We start from the raw sequence: 23,930 nt of genomic DNA, 5'->3' as shown, positions 1-23,930 counted from the left end.
TATGATACGTTCGCAAAATTATTCGGGATTGTTAAATTTATCACAGTTAAAATATGATTTATACACAGCGCTTTTCACTAATATTATACTAATGCTTAACCTATAGTTAATGATACACAAAACAATGAGCAAAAGATCTGAAAATTATAAATGTATTATAGTTTGTCGTATTAGCCGTAATTGACGCATTTGTTCAGTGATATGCTTTCTTTGAGACAGAAAATGTAAAAGATTTTATCGTTGCAATTGCAGTAATAAAGAGTACATTTGTCCCTACTTCATTTCAAGAAAGATGATTTAGTCTGAATATCCATTACATTTCATTGAGTCCGATAATTTTCTCGACGGTTAGGGGCGGAAATAGTTATTCCGCTGACGGCGCGTTCTCCAAGTATTCTGACCGATCGTCGGGAACATTTGTAGCCCGATGATGTCAAAGACCCTAAACGGTTCGAGGCCAGACCACGTCCTCGAGAGGAGCGTATATTTATCTGTTGACTTATGACGCAGCATTATGCCCAATCAGGACATCGTCCAAAGAAGCACATTCGATATGTGAATGAGCTTGGTAATCCTCAGGTCTTCCACGCACAAAGGCGGTCGGCAGGTCGTCGATAACGTTACGCGGTAGCTAGCAAAGCCGGTAATGTAAATTCCACGCGGCCCACATTCGCATAAGTCGTTCTTAGGGCTTTAATATTAATCGACTTATGATACAGTTATAGACAAAGAGAGAGGGACGCGAGACTCCTCCGCGCGGCTTCTCGATACGCGGATGCCGTGACTCTGTTCGCGGGCGCGATAATAAAATGGAAATAAACCGGTCCGCGGAAAGAATAGCGCGATACATCTGGCACGTAGTAATTAATTTCGCCGTAATAAACGTGCCGCGCTTCGTGAAATTGTATTACACGGTTTTGGAGCAAGAAGAGCCGCGCGCAAGCGCGGAGGAAGGATGAGCTCGTGGTTTTGCGTATGTGAGATACGCAAAAGAGTGACGGACGGGATGCACGGGTACCTCCAAGGCCCTTTAATGGCAAGGTCTTCCAGGCCACGCAGGCGGATGGAAATTATCGACGAGAGTCAATCAGCTTGCCCCCGAGCTACGAATACGTATCTATCGGAGGCACCGTGTAATCACAATAAAACTGCCGCCGCGCTGCCGCGCGCCGTGTACGAGAGAGCTCAATTCCTAACAACCAATTTGTTCCGGTTTAATTGCTACGTCTCTACGTGTGCTATCACAGGAAAGCAGAGCTCTCTTGGCTTTAGCGCAGCAGCCGGCCAACAATTATCGCGATAAATTGTACGCCGATCTTGTGAGTGTACTTCAAATTTCAAAGGCACGTAGGCCTGCAACGTTCTCCTCGCACAATACGGACTCAAGAATGAAGGCAGAGAAAATGCGAGGGAAGATCGAGAGTGCCTTTTCGCTCGAAATATTTTAATGCTAAATTGGAATATATGGCTGGCCTTTTAGGCAAGAAAATAATATATGATTGTGATTTTACGGGATAATGAAATTTAACTAATGCATAAAATGTTATAACATACTATAATAGGAGGGATTTCAAATAATAAATTTAAATTTATTTTACTTTCTTTTTATTTCACTTTTATTATTACGTGAACTTTAGATAATGAAACACGCGTAACATGAATAAATTACTTCACGCACTTGATAAATGGATCATTAGATTAATTTAAAAAACAAAAAAAAACTGAAACTCGGATTAGAAAACATTAGAATCGAGTTTAACTCAGTTGCTGGAACAGGTCAACGACCCACTCTTATCCGAGCCTAAAAGATTAGAAGAACGACGACACGTTGAGCTGTAAACCAAGCGATAAGGTATGTGGATGAGGCAATTTCTGAAGAGAAGATCTCTCAGATCTTCGTTTCAGAGGAGACCAGACTGTCCGGAGGTAGAATTTTAACATCATCCAACCACTCTCCCAGTTGACAATAATTAATAATCTTTTGATCCCGTGAAATTAATATAATCGTTACACACACAGGTTCGTACGTACGTAATTATACGTTTTTTTTTCAAATCTGAACGGCTTTACTTGATGGCCATTTCGTTGTATTCATTAGTTATTAATATGAAAATTTATATTCGTCTGCATATAAAATAGTAATTATATTGAAATAGCCCCAGCATATGTCTCACATAAAAGTTCAAAATGGACATAATTAAAACATACACCGCGCGGCAAACGATTCTTCGTGTAGCAAAAAATGTTACATTCTATGCAACAAATTTTTATCGTACTGTCTCGTCCGACGGTATCACGCATTACGTATCGATAAGTCACTTGGCTCGAATCGAGAAGAGATGATACTCGGCGTGAAATGAAAAAGGGAATTCGTGTGTAAGTGTGTGTGTGTGTGTGTGTGTGTGTGTGTGTGTGTGTGTGTGTGTGTGATGCATGTAGAAGCAACGATACGTGCGCTGCATCGTCACGTCGTTCCCGGGCGTCACGATGCGATGCGTCGGCGTGTCGATGCGTTTCTTATTGTCAGATACGTATCTATGTTAAGCGCGCACGCACTGCGTGCCTCCATGCATTTATGCATCGCATTATACGCGCTCGACCGACCGATAGGATAGGTACAGGGTGACCCATTCGTTTTCGAGGCTGTCGGGGATAGAGGAAGTGTGTCTATGTCTCGAGCGGTCATGAATTATGTATGCATATACGCGGTCGGATATCGTCATGCCGCGTCATTTACTCTTGCCATGAATGGCAAGGAAAATAATTAATAAAATAATTACATAGAACCGCGATCGCGCAGTCGCGATTATCGGAAATCGCGTTAAAATTCAACGTAAACGCCACCGTTACACGTCGCGAGCGCACGAGCGGTCCGGTTATAAAGTCGCGTGAAATACGATTAAACGATTAAGTAAATTAATCGGCTGTGAAATTATTAATTAAACGGGTCTTCAGGAAGAAATATGCGTGTTACGCGTTTCGATTCGATCGCGATCTCGTATGTAGAATATATACAGTGCACATCCTATCCGTGATCTTGAATTCATCAGACTTGAAATGAATCCGAAAATCGAGTTCTTCTCTATAGCCAGCATCTCGCGAAATAAAGATTCGAGAGTCAAACTGCGAACTGACTTACAAAAATTAAGGCTGTCCTAAAATTGAAACCGCGAGACGCGAAACATCGTGTATAAGCAACCAAAGGCAACGGCTTTGCGGCTCTTCTATCCCTTGAATAGTGATGGACGTTCGATTATCGATAATCTCGGTCGGCATGGATATTACGGCAGACACCGTGGCCAATTTTTCGCTCGTGCTGCTTCTCTCCGTCGCGCGGATACGCAGATGCGCATTCCTCGGAGGCGGTTTTAATTATACGTCGCACGCGCACGCCCGTCCCTTCGGCCCTGCCGCCCATCTAGGACAACGACGAGTATGCGAGCGGAGGGCGTACCCAAAAAAAGCAGGTCGAATTCCCGCGCGTTATTAGGGACCTACTATGCGTATGTATGTATATGCGGTTATCCCATTATTATTTTATAGTCGCCAGAACAGTCAGTAGTCTTTTACCTCTCTTCCTCCCGCCCTTTTTTCCCCTTTTCTCCTTGAATGATTGACGATCGATAAACAAGATCATATGATGACCTGGACCTGCGGTATCGATGCTTTCTATATGTTGATTCGTCGGCCGTCTAACACACGACCGAAAGTCTTTTCGCGTTTTATTTATGTTAATTGAGCGTTTCATCCCGATATCTCACCGGAGCAATTAATTTAAACGCCGTATACGCACATCAAGGTAGATAAACAGCTTTCCTCCCGTTACGGCACGATGAAAGAATAGCGAGCTGTAATCAGGTTACGGTAAATCTGATCATTTTTGCCGCCTTTAACTGTCATTCTCTGCTAATGGAAAAGACATAACTTGTCGATCGCAACGTGTTATTAATATTTAACGCACCGATCAAACGTGATCATTCGCCGAATGATACGCCGTAATTTCGTAGAATCAAGTTTGTCAAGACACGACACTTTATAAAATACGTATATATAAATGTAATTGCAAGATAATTAAGATATAAGATTTAAAAAAATCAAAAGTTGTAATTTTCTCAATAATTTTTCAACGATTATCGAATATAAATGCAAGGACATTTGTGTTAATGATTGTAAAAAATGCAAATCTAATTTTTTTTTAATCACAGGATTATTTTAATGTTTATATTAATTACGAGTGTCGCGAGAGAGACAAAAAGACGTTTCTCGTGGCCGCACGTGATCACTCTCGGATTCATGACCCAGACTTACGGCACCCACGTGCGCCGGATGTACGCCTCCTTAACGCTTCACTGCCGAATTAAACAACGATTCTGAGCGACGACGCTCGTCTCCGTTGCCGCTCGCCATGTGGACACGCATCGGAGAAAGTAAATTCGCCGTCCCTCGTAAAAAAAAGTCTCTCTCTCTTTCCGGCCGGCCGGTCATCCGTCCCTTTCTGCACGACCGATCGGCGGCTTTTACTTGCGCTTTAATAATGTTGTAAGGCCGCCTCGCTCGATCTCGCCAAGGAGTCGCCCTTCTCTACCCGGCAGAGCCTGTCGGGAAGAGTGAGCCGCGATGCGGAAAGCAACGGGAGAAAACGCGAACGATGATGCACGCATGACGTATGTACCCGGAATGCAACACGACATGGGCGGCGGAAATCGTGTAGCATGAGAATGCTTGTGGCACTTCTTGAATTCGTTATGAGAAACGATGCCACTCGTAGATGATAAATTGTTACTTTATAAAGTGAATTAAAAAATAGATCCAAGTATTCTACCCTCTTTCTTGTTGATTTTAGCGTGTCTGGTTTTTAAATCTAAAATTCCTTCCCTTCTGTTTTAATTAAAAATATTATAATGTTAATTATTTAATTCTAATCGTCTGATACAACAAAAAGAAAATAATTTAATCTTTAAATTTATTCTCTTTGGATTTCAGACAATACTATTTTTATTCTTCTACGAAAATGATTTCTCAATATAATTTAAAATATACGTATTACAAATAGATTGCTAAAAAATTATGTTGCTGGATGCTCATGGAAGTTATTGTATTTGCATACAGTCCAACCCTTACTACCCTTACCAAAGATCGTTTCGCCGCCAATGCAATGCGAATTCCGTACGGGATTATCGCGAGCGCAATGTTCGATCGCATACAATGGTAGCATGGGCGTGTGCAACCAATGGCAATGATATCGCTGACGATTAACCGTGCCTGAACTACTTTGTAGCCACATACGAGTTTTTTTTATCGAGAACTTGCATATCGGGAAATCTCTGTTCAACAAACGCCTGGAAACGAAAACGTGGGATTCGCGAAACAAGATTACGCCGTAGAATCAGGGATCTACATACAAAACGCACGATGATGTATGACACGATACATCATTGGTATCGAGAAATATCGCTGCAGAGAAACCGGAAGAGAAATTTGTGAGAAAGCAGAGATTTATAGATCCGGGATATAAGATCTGTTTATCGCTGCATCATTCGATAGAATCTGGCTTTCGATTCCGCGATACCGATGAACAAATTTCTGCGTAATGGAATTCTATTGTATCTCATAAGACGATCATCAATTTTAAGATTCGGATTAAAGAATCTGTGTTCTGCGTATATATACAATAAATGCTAATCGTGTCAGGATTCGTGATATGGACCTGTCATGAAACGCTAAAAAACTAATATGTCACGCGAATGATTAAAGGTTGTCGACTTCGAATAGATCAAAGGATCAGAAAGAAGAAGTCTCATGCTTCCTCCTCCTCCTCTTCCTCCTCTTTTTTCCCGTACGAAATATGCGAGCGCGTGTATACCACGAAACGCACTTTCTCCTGTCTCAGGTTAAAGCTCGCCGCGCCGCGCCGGTGAGAACGTTTCATCGCGATTTCCTAGGGCGTTCGTCGAGAGATCGCGAATTTGATTAATGCACGGGATCGACCAGCAGACACGAACAGCATTCTGCATTTAGCTAACATAGAGCCTCAAGCACAAAAAACTGACAAGTGAAGAAATTCGTCTGAAATTTTGATTATATTAGTAATTAGATAAACGACATTTGATTACATTAGTAATAAAACTAACATTGAAAAAGATGTACATATATGTATAAAAACGAAATCATAATAAAATAAAATTAAAAACAATAATTTTCTACAACATAAGCCTGATATATGTATACAACAAATACCTAATGAAGAGGAAAAGAGTCAAAGATGGTCGACGTTAGATGTTGGTTACCTTAGTAACCTAATAATATTCTTAATTTTTTAATCTTTTAAATTTCAGCTATCGTAAACCGCGCACCGATTACTGTCGATCTTTAAGAACGTAGTCATAACTTAAAGTTAAAATGATGTCTATTAAATTGATCTTCGATTTAATGATGATGTTAACAAACATCTTAAGTTCTTTGCAGTGGTTTAAGAAGCTCATTAGCATCATCATCGATTCAAAGATCAATTTAATAGCCATGCAATATTATTTCAGCTTTAAATTATGACTGCGTTCTTAAAGACCGACAGTAATCGGCGCGCGGTTTATGAGAGCTGAAATCTAAAAAATTTAAAAATTAAAAATATTATTAAGCAGCTAACATCTAATCTCGGCCATCTTTGGCTCTTTTCCTCTTTACTATTTATTGTAAAATTAGGAAATTAAATTATAAAAGAATAAATAATCTGTATAAAAGACAACGACAAAGAATTACCTATTCTTTTCAATTATTATATATAAAAATAGATATCTTTCGAATAATTTTTTTTTCTTTCATGTCAAAAAAATGTTTGAAAATTTTCGGGAAATTTAAAGCCAAAATGACGAAATATCCATTAACGAGTATGCAGGTTACACGTAAAGCTGCGTCCAATCGATGTGCGTACGCATGGGATTAGTCACGAATGATCGCCTTATAAATTATCCACGTACAGCCATTACGCAGCGGCGTGCCTCTCGTGAGAATTCTAATCCTTTGGTGGTCTCTAGCTCGGCGATGCGCCGGCGAGCTTTAAAATTGAATGCGTTCACCGAACGTGAAACGTGCGACGTGTGAAAGACCACGTATTGGACTAACTGTAACTAACTCGCTGCGAAACATCGTCGGGCGGCTCTCCGTGCCTTCACACAGCGCGTTTCGACCGACTGTGCTTCACACTTTATGCACCTCCGAGCCTAGCAACGACGGAGATTGCGAAAATTCTACGATTCTAAAAACTTGCGAGCGGTCGTTGTGGTTTGTAATAGAATTTCTTGAACGTGTGAATTATTCTACCTCGGGATGTCTCGAAATCAATGTCATGTCAATAAAATAATAATTTTCTAATTGTTCTATTAAGATTTGCGAGACCGTGATTTATTCATTTGTGCAATTGCTAAAGAATCATCGGATTTGACGATAAGCAATATTAATTCTCTATATATATGATCGTGGAAAAACAATTTCCTGCTACTCCTTTTGTAAGCCCAACTAATAGCTTCTAAGAAAAGAAGCACCGAAGAATACAAAATATCTCATTTTTCATTTTCTCCAAGGTTTTGTCCTACGATTAAACGATTAAAGAAAAAGAAAAAAAATTTGGCGACTCGCAGAAATGATAAGGATGGTCCCATTAGCGATGGGACACGGGTGAGTCGTCGAATAGGGACATTTATCATTTTTTCGATACTGTCGTCGGGTATTCTCTGCTTAGCTCCCCAAACCTTGTTCACGACGGCGAAGGCATCTTAAAAATAAATGTCGTCGCTAAAAGGCGCGGCTCCAAGGTGCGATTAAGCCTTCCGGCGACGAATCTTTTTTTATATCTCTTGCTTTCTTTCTACAGTTCCATTCCCAGCCGCTGCTTCCTTATCCCCGCACTAAAAGCTCACGCAGACTCGCGTTATGATACACATAATCTAACGAATGGAATTTCTTTGTCGGTGTGGCGACTAATAACGCCACGACGAAGGCGAGCAGAGAATCGGGTTATTAAATCTCCTGCCTTCCGAGATGACTAACGTGATATATATATACACGCATAATCTCTCAAGCGATATTTATTGAGGTTTAAGATTGCAATTGATAGAAAAACCGAGAAAATAACAATGAAAAGTTGATGTAAGAAGATTCATATTAAATGTGCGTCATTTTCCGAGTCGCAATGCCATTTGAAAGCATCTTTATGATCTATTTCGCCAGCCGGCGACGAGATAGTATCGTTGCCAATAAACAAGGAAACGACGCTAGACGTCTTTAGACTTTCAGTCTACGTTAATTATTAGCAATTAGATCGCTAACCTCGCACTGGCAATACACGACGGAAACCTGACGACCAGGACGACAGTCGAAGAACATTTCTGTATTGCTATTTTATATGTGGCAAAATAATCTAAACTTGGCAAAACTAAGTAAATAAATTTAAAGTTCTATCAAAAAAAGGTCAGAAAAAAGGTGCTCTTGAAAAAAGTTATTCATAAAATATTTCTCTGCAAAATTTATTGTATTTATAAAACCGAAAATAATTACAATAAGATCGTGAAAAATATAATACCATTTATACGAATCTAATATTTATACTTAAAAGTATAAATTGACGTCTTGCAAAAGACAAGTTGCCAAATTTAGAATTAAAGAAACTGCTGTCGTGCGTCATTTCAGCAAATAGAAATTGAATTCTGAGAAGTGTGTATCCCTCTCTTCTGTATAAAAAAAAAAAAGACTAGACGATGAAATCGAAACCATTCCCGGACGATCCGGTATCCCCGTCCACTTTCCCGATAAACGCCACGATACAACGATCATCTACTTTCTTAAGGTACATTCGACCCTTTTTCTCCTCTCGCATAGCCGTAGGTGTTCCACTTTCCACTATAATACGCCATATCTCTTTTTTTTCATTACAAACGGAAAATGCGCAAAAAAACGAAATGACTGCAGCGAGCATCGTCTTAATGCGAATAAAATTACACATGTTTATAATCCACAAGTCTAGTCAATTTCTTAAAATCAAATATAAATTACGGCATAGATCGTTTTTGTAATTTACTAGTTAAACAAGATAAATGTCGCTAATAAATAACATTTTTTATAAATATCGAGTTGATTGGAAAAATACGATATTTTTCAACCTCTTACAATCTTCCACCATAATCTATTTCATGAAAATATTAAAATTAACAGATACTATAATAATATCAATAATAAAACAATGAAAAACTTTAAAAATTTATACAAGTGCAGGCGTGTATCAAATTTTCAACTACATACCTAATAAATTCCCAGATTAATCGATAAAGATCTCACGTTCTCTTCAACAGATGCCAGTAAGTCTGATTAAGATCTAAGGTCGTGACAGGACCATGAACCTGTCGAAAGAAACTCGGTCAAAGTGTGACACTGACGAGGAACAATCGTTCTAGGCGAACTGCTAATTCATCGCGCTCCAAAAACGAGAATGAGTTGATTCTTGACCGCGACGAAGTGGAAGTGCTTCCGGACAAATCGATGGTGGGTCAAGGTTCGCTGAAATTGATCAGCGATTGGAACGTTCACTCGCCTCGATCGCCTCGCCTCACCTCGTCTCGCCACGTGTACGATTCCCGAAACATGCGAATCTGTCGGTCGACTCTCACCGCAATCCTCCGACGACGGGACGTAAGAAGAGCGATTCGGGCAAAACGCGTCATCGCGTTCAGTGCAAAACCGCCAGTTTCAGGTGCAGCTTTCACATTCTCGCGCGCCCTGACCGACGAAGGAGGAGGCATTGCCCTGCAGGTGCAGTGCCCGTCCACCTTCAACCGGCCTGACCGATGGCGTAGCGCGCAAATTTTTCGTCCATTCACCCGTTATCTTATGAACTTTTAAACGCTCGGTTTCACCAGCTTTCCACGGGACGAATGCAATTCGTTGAATTTTTAACGAGCTTCAACTGCAATTTGTTTTGTTAAATAATCTTTCAGCCATTAATTCCCTTTTTTAATATTTTCATTAAAAAATCGATACGATGTTAATTTAATGTTATCTCAAATCTGGTGAAGAAAAAAGGAAGTGTAAATTTAAATATAGCTGCTTTTATAACTTTCACTTGCCAATATAATAAAATGTCACAAAAAAAAACAAAAGTTGTTTAAGAACAAGAAATAAAAAATCACGAAAGTATCTATTTTTTGCGAAATTTCAATTTTAGAATTTATAAGATTAAAAATTGGACGATGGTACTGGCACAAACTCGATAGACTGTTAACTCGTGCGTTACTACTCCGGATGTGCGCGATGTGAGGAGGTAAAACGTGCGAACGTGGATCGCGCATCGCGGCGCAGCCGCAATCGCGGCAATTAATCTCTGCCCGACCGATCTCCTGAAACTGCGATTCCCAAGCGAATTAATTACCGCGCTGCCGCGCGCCGCCACGGTAAATAAGTTAATCGCCGCGTGCTCGCAAAAATACAAACGACGCAGAAGGGCGTTGGTCCCCGGGATGACGCGTCGCGCCGCATTCTCGTGGAACGACGCGGCAGCGCGCGCTTCTCGCGCGACGCACCTGCATCGCGCGGAAGCCGTCGTATTAAGCTCCTCTCCATTGCATCACCGCAACGGCCGACCACGGCTGCCGTGGCGTTGCGTTGCAATGAGCAAAAACGTAATTTACGACAGCGGCGATGCAACGAGCGAGAACAGGACAAAGAGCAACCACCGGCGGAAGACTGTCCTTTTTCCTTCTCTTCAAAATTCTGGACTCGTCAGTCAAAATAACAAGGTTGCCGAATTCGGTAAAAAAAAGTCGCTCACTTCGACCCAAACTTCTTTGACGAAGAACTCTGCTCCATACCTGTTAAGATTCTTTTCGAATTCTCTTCATTATTGAATTTCTTAATCCACGCATTTCTACTTGTCGAGAGAAATCATTTTGATATGTTTATCCGAGCTATCTTGACATTTAATAATACAATTTGTTTAATTAAAAAATTTGTTTTCTGATGTATACATGGAGGAAAAATTAAACTCATCAAAAAGTAATTTCGTAAAAATTTACTATAATATGTAGCAAGATTACCTCAAACCAATAATTATGACTTTTCCTTATCCAATTTTAAATATTTATATTAAAGAATTATGCGTGTGAATATGTAATTAAAATTTGAAGAAATAATTTAATTTCAAATTCTATATCTAATATGTTCTTTCGACATTGTATACCGCGAAAGATTAAGGAAGCAACGCCGAGGAGACATTCTCTCTCGTCAAGTTCCACCTTCACAGGAAGAATCCTTTTGAAGCTGCTTGAAGAGACAAATAAAGCAGAAGCGCCTCTGTTATTCCTGTGTCTACCAAGAAGATAAAAAAGAAAAAGGGATGACGGAAAGGAGGGAGAGACGAAAGGAGGGACGAGGAAAGGTAGACGTACATACGTCTCTCCCTTGCCTTCCAGATGCGCGATTGCTTCTAATTGCCCTCTGGGTGACCGCGAGGTGCCTCCAAAGTGAAATTGCAGCGGCGAGGAGCAGGCAACGGGTTCCGAATAAAAAGAGCGCATCGGAGAAGAAGCGAGCGACGCGTACGTACACGACGAAGACGGGAAAGATTGGTCGTGATGCCCTCTTCTCGAGAGAACGGCGAGAACGATCCCGAGCGTTTTCGCTAATTAACCTGCGGTTCGGGCCGCGCGCTTTTGTATCGCGTCGAGAAACCCGCAACACCATCTTTATAGCACTAAAATTCGGTAAACGCTCCGCGGTAAATCTCTACGTGAAATACAAAGTTCGGCTTGCGCTTCCTTCGATCAAAGTTAAACCTGCAGTTTCGTCCGTATGGAGCTGGTGTTTTCTACCCAAAGTTCCAATCGATTTAGGACGTTGCTTTATTACACGAGCATTATGCAGCGATTGTTCATCGTAAATAATTAGTAAATCGTCAATATTACGCAACAAATTATTGCTTTGCTTCGACTTGAAAGAAAGCTCGACGCTATAAATTTGACTTAATAGTATGTTTAATTTAATTAATGTACATTGATAATATATAATTTTAAATGTAAGCTTAATGAAGCATTACCTAACAAATAAGTATATGTTATCAAAATACATGTTAATTTGAATCATAAGGGAGTATCATTATTGAAAAGTAATTATCTTTAATGGTTAATATAGCTACAATAATTGTTATTATTATTATTATTATTATAACTGTTCTAATTATATTGCTAGTATTTACGACTCAATTCGGCCGCAATCTCGAGGAGTCTCGGCAGATCCAATCTGCCGATTACGACCCACAAAAGTTGAGTCCACGGCAAAGATAGTGTCTTAATCACGATGCTCGCCCTAAAAGGAAGTTGGCCAGTCACGGGAACGAAGGTCGCGTGTAACATCCCCCATCAGCGAAATTTTTCTCGGGAAATTATCATCTCCGCGAGCGGCGACGGTGGCGGTTGCGAACAGGCCGATCGAAGTAACCGATAACCGTTTAATGTGCTCATTAAAATAAAATGTAAATCGTACCGCACGCTGGTCCAAGGTCTGCCGCCGCAGCAGCGCTTAAAACGTCACTCCAGCCGAGTCAGGACGAAAATAAAACGAGCGTAGCGTAGGAGATCATAAGTCGCTACAATTAATATCCGGCGGCCCGCAATAATCTCTCTCGGTACAGGATCCCCGAACGTGAACACGATTCACCGCGAGGGAAGATCGAAGAAGAGAGAGAGAGAGAGAGAGAGAGAGAGAGAGAGAGAGAAAGATGGGCAGAGAGTGAAAGAGAGACGGAGGAACAGGGAGAACGCGAGGGAGACTTCCAATTTTTGCGACGTTTTTGCAACCTGCGCAGCAACTTTGTTATTGATGGCCGCGATGTTGAGCGCACAGAATAAAGAAGGTAGGCGTTTCCACCCTCGGTTTCGCCTCGCGAATCCCGCGCAACGATCTCCGCGGACGTTTTTCACTTTACGAGGCTATTGCTTGCAAGGCGCAGCCTCGAAGGTAGTGCCGTCGCCACGATTCGAGACGTACGTACGCCGCTCGTCGTCTTGTAAAAGTCAATATTTATGAGGGTGCTAACCACCGTCATCGCTCATCCCGACTCGTTAGCCGACTCTCCGCCGGCGCGGCTTTGTGTTTACATCCGAAGGACAGGCATCCTCTCTTTATTGTCCCTAAAGAAAACACGTCCACCGTCGCGCTACACGTCTGTGGATCCTACTGCTGTTGCCGCTGCTGAATGCCCGGTACGTGCCTGGCCTCAGGCCGCCAGAAATCGCGTCCGTTTATCAGCATATATTCGTACGCGCTGTCAGCTGTCGACCGTATACTTTCAAAAAACACGCCAATTGTCGCTTTAGACCCATGAAACTAATTCGCGTGACTTTAAGACTGAAATTTTACTTATTGATCGCGCATGCACGCGCATTGCAAGTTTGAAATAAAAATGAGAAATAGCAGAGTTACCTAATTTAACTTCAAAGAACTTTGCTAATAAGCTAGCTATACTCTTGAAATGGTACGGTTATAGTTATGGCAGCGAGATCGTACTTTCTTGTTCAGGAGAAATGGTGCACGATATGAATTATAAAAATAGATATATTTTCAAATTGTTTCAATTATAATTAAATATTACATTTAGAGCAAGTAGATAGGCACGTCGGTAATATTCGTTTTTGCTTAGTATAAGACTGCATACTTTCTCTCAATTGTGGTTTCTATATCGAAGTATTGAGATAATTCTGCAGTAATAAACGAGTAAAACCAATTTTTGCGAATTTAACTTCAGTGCTACCATTGATACTTTCTACTTTCATTTCATCTTACAATTTTGCTTTATCAGAATTTTAATTCAAGACTAGATTACTAGCCTTGAATTAAAAGTATTTAATATTAAAATCGTACGTGTCAAAATATGTTTTATCTTGCTTTATCAAATTATTCGTTAAAAAAAAAATGTCAATCCTAATAAACGAAGAACCAATAATATCAGGATTTATGTTTGACTTATCGCAATTGCATTTTATCATTCAAAGTTTGTCACATTTTCTGTTTTTCTCAGGAAGGTTACGAATTCGCGCTATATGAATGTGACACACGACGGATGGAGAAAGACAAGGTGCTTCGCAGAAGCAACAGGTGTGTAAGTACGGTAAGTCAGTTCACGTGCCGCCATCTCCCACGGAGTTGCTCAACGTGCCTTTCGTTTACTCGGGTCTAGTCCGTCGATAAGAACGCACGTGCGTTCAGTAACGTACAGCGCAAATCATAGATCTCGTACCATACGTTTTATGGTTCTCTTAACGATGTTTCACGATTCAATATTTTCGTCAAAGTCCTCTCTGATCGCCATTTTGTATTACGCCTCGAACTCAACATGCCAAATTTGTAATTATGTCATTGACTCACCCGCTGGCAATGCTCCGCGCTGACCCGCGACAGATCCGCGAGGGGCGAAAAGATAACATCGTGAAATTCAGGATACCTCCGTGCCAACGGACGTGCGTACAATTCTTTGGCGCTGCACAATACTTCATGGTATTCTTCTTCCGCGTGCAACAACTTCTCTGTAGCTCTGTACCTGCGATCGGTGTCTGTAAAACAAATTTCATTTCGATTTCGTCAGAATGGCATTATCACGTCAGCAAGCAATCATCTTTACGCAGACTATGATTAAACGAATTTTATATTATAAATCTTATAATTGAACCTTTAAGTCGCAATTTAATAAACTTGATTTTTCTTACGTTATGTAATTTCTTAAAATTAAGAAACAAAGGTTGTCAATTATGAAAAAATTAAGATTAATTACCTCCGATCGCGTTGAACTGCCTTGCAGAATCCTCGATGAGTAGGACTTCGCCATGCAGAAGAGCTACATCGGCCGCGGGATCGACTTCGGCCCTCGAACCAGCAAGCAGCAATCGAGGTCTGCAAACTCGATATTTCAAAAGTATCGGGGCGACCACTGAAGAAACAGCTCCAGGCGACGAGGCTGATAACTATAATTAATAAAAAAAAAACAAATATTGCATAAGAACATTGCTAATTCTTTCGAATCATCGGAATTTACTTATTCAAGAATCGATTCTCGCTCTTCCCCAAATAATTTCTACTTCTTTATACGTTCCAAAACAGTTAATGTAACTTCATAACTTGTAACTTATGTAATTCAAGTTGTCAAATCATGATATTGGAAATAGACGATATTGGAAGTTTAAATTTATTATCCGACTTCGAAATACAATTAATAAAACAGAGTCATTTCACAAATAAATTATCGAAATAATAAAAATCCTGTCACGTCGGAAAATTAGATATTTCTTGCAAAATTGATTTGGGGTGAAATTGCCTTTGTGCAGAGAGGACCGGTCTGCTCGCGAGACGAAAAGTTCGGAATGTCCTAATTACACGGGGGAACGCTCGCCTTGCAAAAAGCGTCGGATGTCGGGGCCGGACGTCCCATAACTTCGCACGGTAGCCCCGGCGGGTTAATCACCGAAATCTCGGTTGAGGAACGCGAAAACAGCGCATAATTAAACCGGGTTCGCGCGATATTTACGGTCTGACAATGTAAACGGCGGCGCGAAGGGGGATCAGATAAATTTCGAGGGACCCGAAAGTCTACATTGCAAAAGATGGTGCGTCGACCTTTCGGTGGCCCCTCGGTGGACCTCGCGGTCCACCAAGTCGTACACAGGGCGACTCCCCGAGCGCTCGTTGCATCGCATATGAATATGTATGATATGATAATTGTTCAGCCATAATTCGCACGTGAATTCTCCAGAAATTCCAGCATATACGTGGAAGACGCGATGGAAATACAGTTGCTTTTTTACACGGTAAATTCACAATTTAACGACCTGGGGGTGGCGGAGTCGTCAGTTGAAACCAAGGGCTTGTTAAAGTACAAACAAACTCTTTCGAGCCTTTAGACGTATGGGGATTATAAAATATTCAAATAGATAATTATACTGTGTATGCTGTTATATTATATATATTTTTCATAGAAACGACAAATCAAAGTTTGTCTGCACAGAATTCCAGCATCAACGATTTTTGAAACTTTAAAAAACATCTTGTGTAAAATAATAATAAAAAGGAAACTGCACAATTTCTATAAGATTTTAATAATGTCTCCATTGAGAATCTTTTGCCTTTCCTCAACTTATTACTTCTTAAATTTTAATGATGGCCATCATTGCTTAAACTTTACTTCACTGGAAGTTTACGAGTATTGCTAGATAGTTGTAATAACAGACTGGTCTCCAACCCTAATATCATATAAAGATGCCGCGGGATTATATGACCGTTACATAATGTGAATCGAAGGTCAGGTCAACACGTCGTTCTTATATATTACGTAACATCTCGCAACCGTTTTCGTGATCGTTATTAAAGGAAGACCGGAGCATCTTCATCGATACGGTGAAAAACGGGAATGTAATTCCGCCGCACACATTACCGTTGCACACTGCCCAGCCTTAGTTTACAACGTATGCCATCGACGGTGATTATCGATGGTCCAATGCGTCGCGACAATGCAATTTAATCGTGTTTTAGCAATATGGCTAATTGCTATAATAGTAGAATTATTGAAGCCAGAATTATTGCCAGACTGAAAATCTACAATATAGTTTAATATCTACAAACTTTACACGTCAATTTTATCAAATTTGAGGGAAAAAATCAATTGATGATTTGCAATTATACCCAAAAAAAATCTCCGTACACTCAAATTTAAATTTACTTATTTTCGTAATTTACTTATCTTGGAATCAAGTTAAAATTTCCAATACTTTGTATTCCAATGAAATATTCTCTCATTCAAAATCCCTATATATAATGTCATATATGCGGAAGAATAATTCCAGGAATCAAACTCAGATTTTTTTCACTTGACAAGCAACTTCTCTAGCACTTATGAGCTATCCTATATCCCCGACATCGGACACCAATTTGTTTCTAATCGCGGGTAGGCAAACAAAGTTCCCTTTATGTTCCTCGTGTCGGGGAAGGGCAGAAGAAGGGAAAGGGCAAGAGGGATTAAGGAAGATGATACGTTACGATCGCATGATCTCCAGGGATCGACGATACGATCGCTATGATTCGTTGGAATCCGGCAGTAAGCAGGCTTACACTTTAAGTGCACCGTTAATCAGGTTGCACTTTGTTCCCCTTCCACATTTTTAATACAGCATTTGATGCAGCCAATTCAAGCATTCGGCGTTTTTCCTCGATTTGCATACGAACACATGTATAATGGAGATCATTCTTTTCGACCAGGTCCAGACGGATATTATAATAATACAAAGCGGGTCGCCGTTAGAAGAGCCGTATTAATTAGCGTTCGTGCCGTCGCGCCGTTGTAACGGACTTTGTGGTAATTTTCTAATCCCTGCGTATTCGCATACATGTTTATTTTTGAGCCGTCAACGAGTTTGACGAGTTGCACGAGTTATCGCGTGACTTTACATTTATGGTTGAAAATAATTAATTATCGGCTATAATCAACATCTATTAACTCTATCAAATCATAAAATCATTCTATTTAATATCAGTTCTCTATGAGAACTGTGACACAACGATTCATTTTGGTTTCATAACAAAAATTTCGAAGCAATTAAAATAATATCGTATCAATATCTCCTCTAATTAGAGTAATATTGTGCTAAAAATACAAATTGTCGTGAATCAGTTGTAACATCGACAATCTCTCGAAATATTGTTGTCTCTTTTCCGCGATGCCGATTGGTTGTCTCGCAGCGGTTACTTCGTGAGCAGCTATCATATTTTAACAGTTGTGTGTACTAAGATTGATAGACTGTGTAGCAAATATAGTAAAAAGTGGAAAAATGGTAAGAAGCGCGCGTCTGCTAATTTTATTTATAAAAAGAGAATATCATATATATACAATAATAAATTAATCAATCAAATAAAAAAAATTCCATTATTAAAATATCGTTCAGTCTGAGACATCCTATATAACTGCCAATCACTAATGATTCCCACGATATTGGCGAAAGTGTCGGTCATCCGTGACCCCGCGACAGCATTGAACTCGTTAAAACGACGTAATGACGATGAGTCGTCGCATCGTCGCGCATCGTTAGTTATACGATTTCGCATTCACGACGGAAGAAAAATTGAGGTGTGTATTTTCTCTATTTAGTTATCTATGACTTGCATTTCAGTCTGACTACATAACGTTATACCTACTCGATTCCTCCTCGTCCCGCTATTGATACCTATGTATATATTCCATCTCTTTCGAGTGTTCTCAACCTATATCACGTACGTACACACGCACGAAAAATACGTAATCGTATAATAATTCTTTCCTGTATAATTCTTATCTGAAAGAGATATTGCGCGAACTTACCAAAATTCGCGAGTATAACGCGTGTCGTCGGGAAGATTCATGGCAGCGTCTCGCGGAGTAATGTCCTCGCGGGATTCTCCGATGTTGTATTTATGCGGAGAACGCGTTATCCCTTCCCTTGGCGACGCACACACACAAGAGTACGTACTCTCGATCGGAGAGAGGAGACCGCGCGTCCACTCTCGCTTTTAATAAAGCCAAACCGGAATCGTAAAGCTGAATCTAAATTGCATAATTATACCGGTCTACGTGTCCCTCCCTTACTCCAACGTGCACGGCTCTTACATCCCCCTCGCCCGTCTCCTTCTGTCTCTTTTTTTCTCTTCTTTCTTTCTTCAATCTTCTTTTTATTCAGTGATCTTTCTTCGAGTGCTCTCTTCTATTCTTGATTAAAAAATATCTTTGATAGAAAGATTGAAGTATCTGACAACGAGAAAGGAAGATATATATATAAACAATCGAATAAACGTGTCGAACGGCCGATGCAGCTCATTTGGCCCTTCGGCTGGCCGGAAATGACTCTTCCGAGATTATAGCTCTCAGAATTTACTTTCTTCTCGACATGGCATACCGTCTCGTCGTCCAATTATTCGGCCCAGTGATTTCGTATGCGCGAAACAACGACATCGCACTCGCATTCTTCTCGGTCAACATTTCGCAAGGTTTCCGCGAACTGGAAAGATGTGCGAGGTATGCATTTCGAATCGAGATACGCTAGAAAGGAGATCACATTGTGCGGCGCGTCGAACTGATCTATCCGCGAATCCGTCACCGCCGTATCGCTCGCTCTCCATGCATTGTTTGGTGAATCACCTGTCGATGTCGTTGCACTTTCCCTGTAATGCAGTACAGCGATCGACGCACCGTGTGCATGATGTACAAGCGTGAATCGCGTGTATATGACATGTATAATCGACAGCAGTCGCAATTCAATGATAGCAGACGCGTGCTCCGTGGAATTTATACGTATACACCTGCGCGAGTAGGTATGCGAACCAATCAAGCGGACTCTTCGAACTCAATTTTTTTGTTTTCTTGGCCGCCACGACAGATGATGGATCTCCATCGGCTGCGTTAAATAGGCAAGTACATGCGCGCGTGTATGTATAATGCTCCGTTCGATACGAAACGCGCATGTATGAGCATCCTGTCCCTCCCAGCCTCATTACGAGACAATGAGCGTCGTTACATCGATCACAGGCCAGGGCATTCTGCCGAGACGGAAGAGAGTAGACTGTTTCGCGTGAGCAGTAGTGGATTTAGAACTCATGTTCTCAAGCCCTAGAGGGTAAAATATTCCCTACAGTATGGAAAAAATCTTACAATTAAAAGAACTGAAATCTCTTTGATTATAAAACTATTTTTCCACTATTATTAAATCTTTATAAGAACAAAGAGACAGTCTGATAACAAGGTCTGAAATGGCTCTAAAAGTTTTCAATATCGTTCACTAACTGAACTACTAAATGTATTATTTATAAATATTTACTAAAAATTAAAAATTAAAAAAAATATATATTTTATGACACAGGTCTATTATGACCAAATTGCTAAATCCGCCACTGAGTTCGAGAGGAGGAATCGAGCGGTCGTTGCGATTAATTTCACCAGGAGATGAACTGCAGAAAATTTGCTCCGAGATAATGCATAAGAAACCACTAATCGTTTTGTGCAATAGAATGCACGTACATATTGCAAGAGAGCGAAATCTTCGTGATACAATTTTTTTTCGTGTGTGTGTGCACGCGCACACACAAACACACACACACGCACGCGCATATAAAATTTCCTTTTAGCGGAAGACTAGTACAAGCGCGGAATAAGCTGAATAATGTACTACGCGGTTCTTCATTCGTCAAGATATTCGTTTAACAGAGAAGTTTATATAAGACGTGTACATCAAAAGCCCATCGTTTATCTTCATAATTGCGATTAAGCAGACTACGCTTTATAAATCACAGTGAACGAATAGAACTGTATTCTTAAAACATGAAATTCGAAGAATTTGTAAAATTACAAATTCGTAATTTTATCTTCGTGAAACTATAAATTCAAGATTCTATACAATCGATTTCATAATAATTGGTCTCATATGATATTATCAAATGAGAAATGATATTACATACCTAAAACTCCCTAAAACACTTAAAGTAAACAAGCATAAATTGAAAAAAAGTTTAACAAGATTTCTCTTAAATTTTCCTGCAAACAAAATTCTTTTAAAATAATATTCTCATATTGTTGTGTTACCAACGTTATAACATTACCAATACATTATTTTTTACACGGTTCACAAAGAAGCTAAAGAAGCTTCCACTCGATGTTCACCATGCGCTTTGCAGTACGTGCCTCCCGCTGCTTGCACAACTAGTTGCTTAAGCACCATCGCTCGTTACTGGAGTCAAATTTGTCACTTTAGTAAATCACATCTCCGATGTCATTATTCATTCAGCCACGCCGGAGGAGAATTAGAATAGAATGACCACGGCAGATGATTACTCGAGTCGAGCGTGTGTCCGACATTATTTCATAAACATTGTCTGACTGATAGAGTCCACTTCTCTCGAGGCATTTCGCTATAGTATTTTGTTATCTCCGTCGGGATAATGCGACACTTGTCTTGTAAGAACTTAAACAGAGGCTCCCAATCGCATGAGCGAGAAATTTCAGGAATTCTTTGCATTTAAATTATACATTATAGAGATTAGTAAAACAAATATAAGTCATAGATAAACATAGCACAAGTTTGGAAAAATTTTAAACTTTCCGCGAAATAATTTATAAATATATGATATAATTAAAAAATAAAAGAATGTATAAATAAAATCTTAATTTTCTAAGAGAAAAAGAGAAATCCTATTAGAATTACAAGTGACTTATAAAGGGAATTTCACTTTCAAGATAAGTTGTGCGAGATAAATTTGCGAGCACATTTGTAAGCAAATTAGCTTTTTTTTAAAAAAAAGCTGTAACATATACTAAATTGCAAAAGCTGATTGTAAAAGTGTATCCGTTTCTTTTCATTGTCTGTCAATGTAATTTATTGCTATTAAGCAACCAGATGCACAGAATAATGTAATTTCACCAAAATGTTGGCAACCGATAAGTTTTTAGCAGTTTGAGAGCCGTGATTGTCACATAACCGAGAGAACGAAGGCCATTCTCGGGTAACTATATATAGATTTACTCTGAGGTGGCATGGGCTGCAGTGTAAGCGCACACATGGTTATGTCTATAAAATATAGGTCGCTTCAAAATACCGCCACGATCACTGACGTAATGTTCTTACGAAAATTCTATTTTGTAGTGATGAAACCTGTCCTTAATTTCACGCACTGATAAAATTCGTAACGGGATAACGCTTTACATTTAGCAAATCATATGAAACATAATAGACGAATACCGATTGAGTGTCAAGATTTTTTTTCTACACAAAAAGAGATAAAAATAAAAGAAAATATATGCCAATTAAACTGTTACTTGTTACTAAATATCGTTAGATTACAATCAATTTTTTGAACAAGTATCAAAATTAGGGCTAATCTACAAAAGTTGAGAAATTTATATGTATATTTATACTCTTTATACACAAAAATTAATAATATTAGAAATTTATTATCATGTATCATGTCATGATATAAATTAAATATCATGTTTTTTAATTACATAAAATAATTAAATAACATAACAAATAGAATCAATCAAAAATTAAACAAATCAAGAAACGAAAATTAAAGATAGATTTCATACATTTTTATAAATTAAATTCTACTGATCTTATTCAAGTAGAGAAACATCTTTGCATTTTTGAAAACGACGGTATGCTGTCCACATGCCACCAACGTGAAGTTTAAAGCTACCGTCAATGTATTTACGAGAACAGTAAATAGCAGCAAAAAGTGCTTACGCGTTGTGTGAGTATGTGCAGGTTCTAAGCCTCGCCCAGAGAACGACCGAACAACCGATTCGCCGAACCGCGCACCTTTCGCTTAAGAATCGAAACAAACCGCGACCGACCACTACGACGACAAATGAACGCAACTATGCGAGCATAGACGACGGCGAGAGATCCTTTTTGCCCGGAGCGATCGCGCGCTACGCTCCGATTCGTGAGAACGAGCGTGAATGAAAAATCGCCATTCAGCGCGCGCGATCGATTCAGTCGCGTGAGTTGCATTAAACATACGTGATCCTGAAAAGCGTAGTCCCCGACTGAAATTGTTCTACGCGAGAATTTTCGACGAACCATGGAATTCCGTGTTTCAAATGGCAAACGCGACTGCGATAATCGAAAATTATTCGCTCGACTGAAAGATCGAGCGCGAGATGAAAGTCAATCGTGGCACAAGAGATATCTGTTTTTGATATATCTTAGTTTCAAATTTTAAAATAATTGTGAGAAGCATCGCGCATATATGTGCGAAGATTTATATGGTGGAGGATTCAAGGATTTACAAAACAAAGTATTATTCAAAGTTAAGGATTTGTAGAATCAAAGTAGTTTCGTAGAATCGAGAATTTATGGCATCAAGAGGATAGAATCTATGGTAGTAAACAGCTGTAGCATTCCTAAAGCTATCTGGAATTAAGGATCTGTAAAATCAAGGGAGACACATACGAGATTCTGGTTCTACGAATTGTTGTGGTCCATATTTTAGTCAAATAAAACATATGCAAAACTAAAAACCCATAAAATCAAGGATTTGACACACATACACAGGCTAAGAAATTCTACACTTAAGAAGACAAATATACAATACATCAGGATTTGTATCTTAAATTATAGATTTAATCTTTGAAAAAAGCTCTATAATTTAAATAAGTTATATATATATATATATATTAAAAATTTATTTTAACAATTAAAATATTTTTACTCATAATATTAAGCGTTTACTTTTATTATTTTACATTGTGCTTCATAGTATATTACGTTTTTTTCATTGTTATTATATCGCAGATCCATAATTTTTCTCTAACTTATATTTCAATCGAAACGATACTAAATTCGGGAGAGAGAGAAAAAGAGAGAATACAAGTTTCTCCAGTGCTAGAAATTGCACCAGCTAACACGCGGAAACTTTGTTGCAATGATAATAAAGCAATTTTTATTCTTCTGAGTAGAAAGCTGTGACCTGCAAAATGAGTGACAGGAAGCGCGGATTCAACGGAATTTCCGCTAGTTAAGTTTCGAGGCTAAAGCTCTTAATGACACTGTTTACGCTTTATGTGATCTAGTCATAGATCCAGGGACGTAGGAAGCTTCTACAGGAACAATATGTGAGCTATTAAAGTATAAAGCGAGAGTACAGGAAAGCAAGAACGTTGGAAAGTATTTCTTTCCAACTACATTTGTTATTTTATATGTATACATATACAAATATATTAGAAAATAATTACAGATTAGAGTTAATATGTTAAGCAATTCATTATTCAAAAATATATTATGTAGAAAAATATTAATTAATAGTTATAAGAAATTAAGTTAAAAAAATATAAATCAAGAAAGGATTTATTCGTAAATCATATGAATCATATGTGAATCAATTGCTAT

The 23,930-nt window shown here is 39.3% G+C and overlaps 1 protein-coding gene across 1 annotated transcript in view; it reads right to left on the bottom strand.

The window, feature by feature from the left end:
• The window catches only part of LOC105459342 (rho GTPase-activating protein 20-like), a 184,053-nt gene that overhangs the window by 129,333 nt on the left and 30,790 nt on the right, over positions 1-23,930 (bottom strand). Inside the window, exons 2-3 of the mRNA XM_011705284.1 lie at positions 14,807-14,996; positions 14,404-14,588 (exon numbers count right to left, since the gene is read on the bottom strand). Coding sequence (XP_011703586.1) covers positions 14,404-14,588; positions 14,807-14,996 — 375 coding nt within the window. The remainder of the gene's footprint in view (positions 1-14,403; positions 14,589-14,806; positions 14,997-23,930) is intronic.

This window comes from Wasmannia auropunctata, unplaced genomic scaffold (genome assembly GCF_000956235.1).
Source record: "Wasmannia auropunctata unplaced genomic scaffold, wasmannia.A_1.0 LD334196.1, whole genome shotgun sequence".
Classification (NCBI taxonomy): domain Eukaryota; kingdom Metazoa; phylum Arthropoda; class Insecta; order Hymenoptera; family Formicidae; genus Wasmannia; species Wasmannia auropunctata.
Note: the sequence above shows the minus strand (reverse complement) of the source record. Positions and strands in the feature narration are given on the sequence as shown.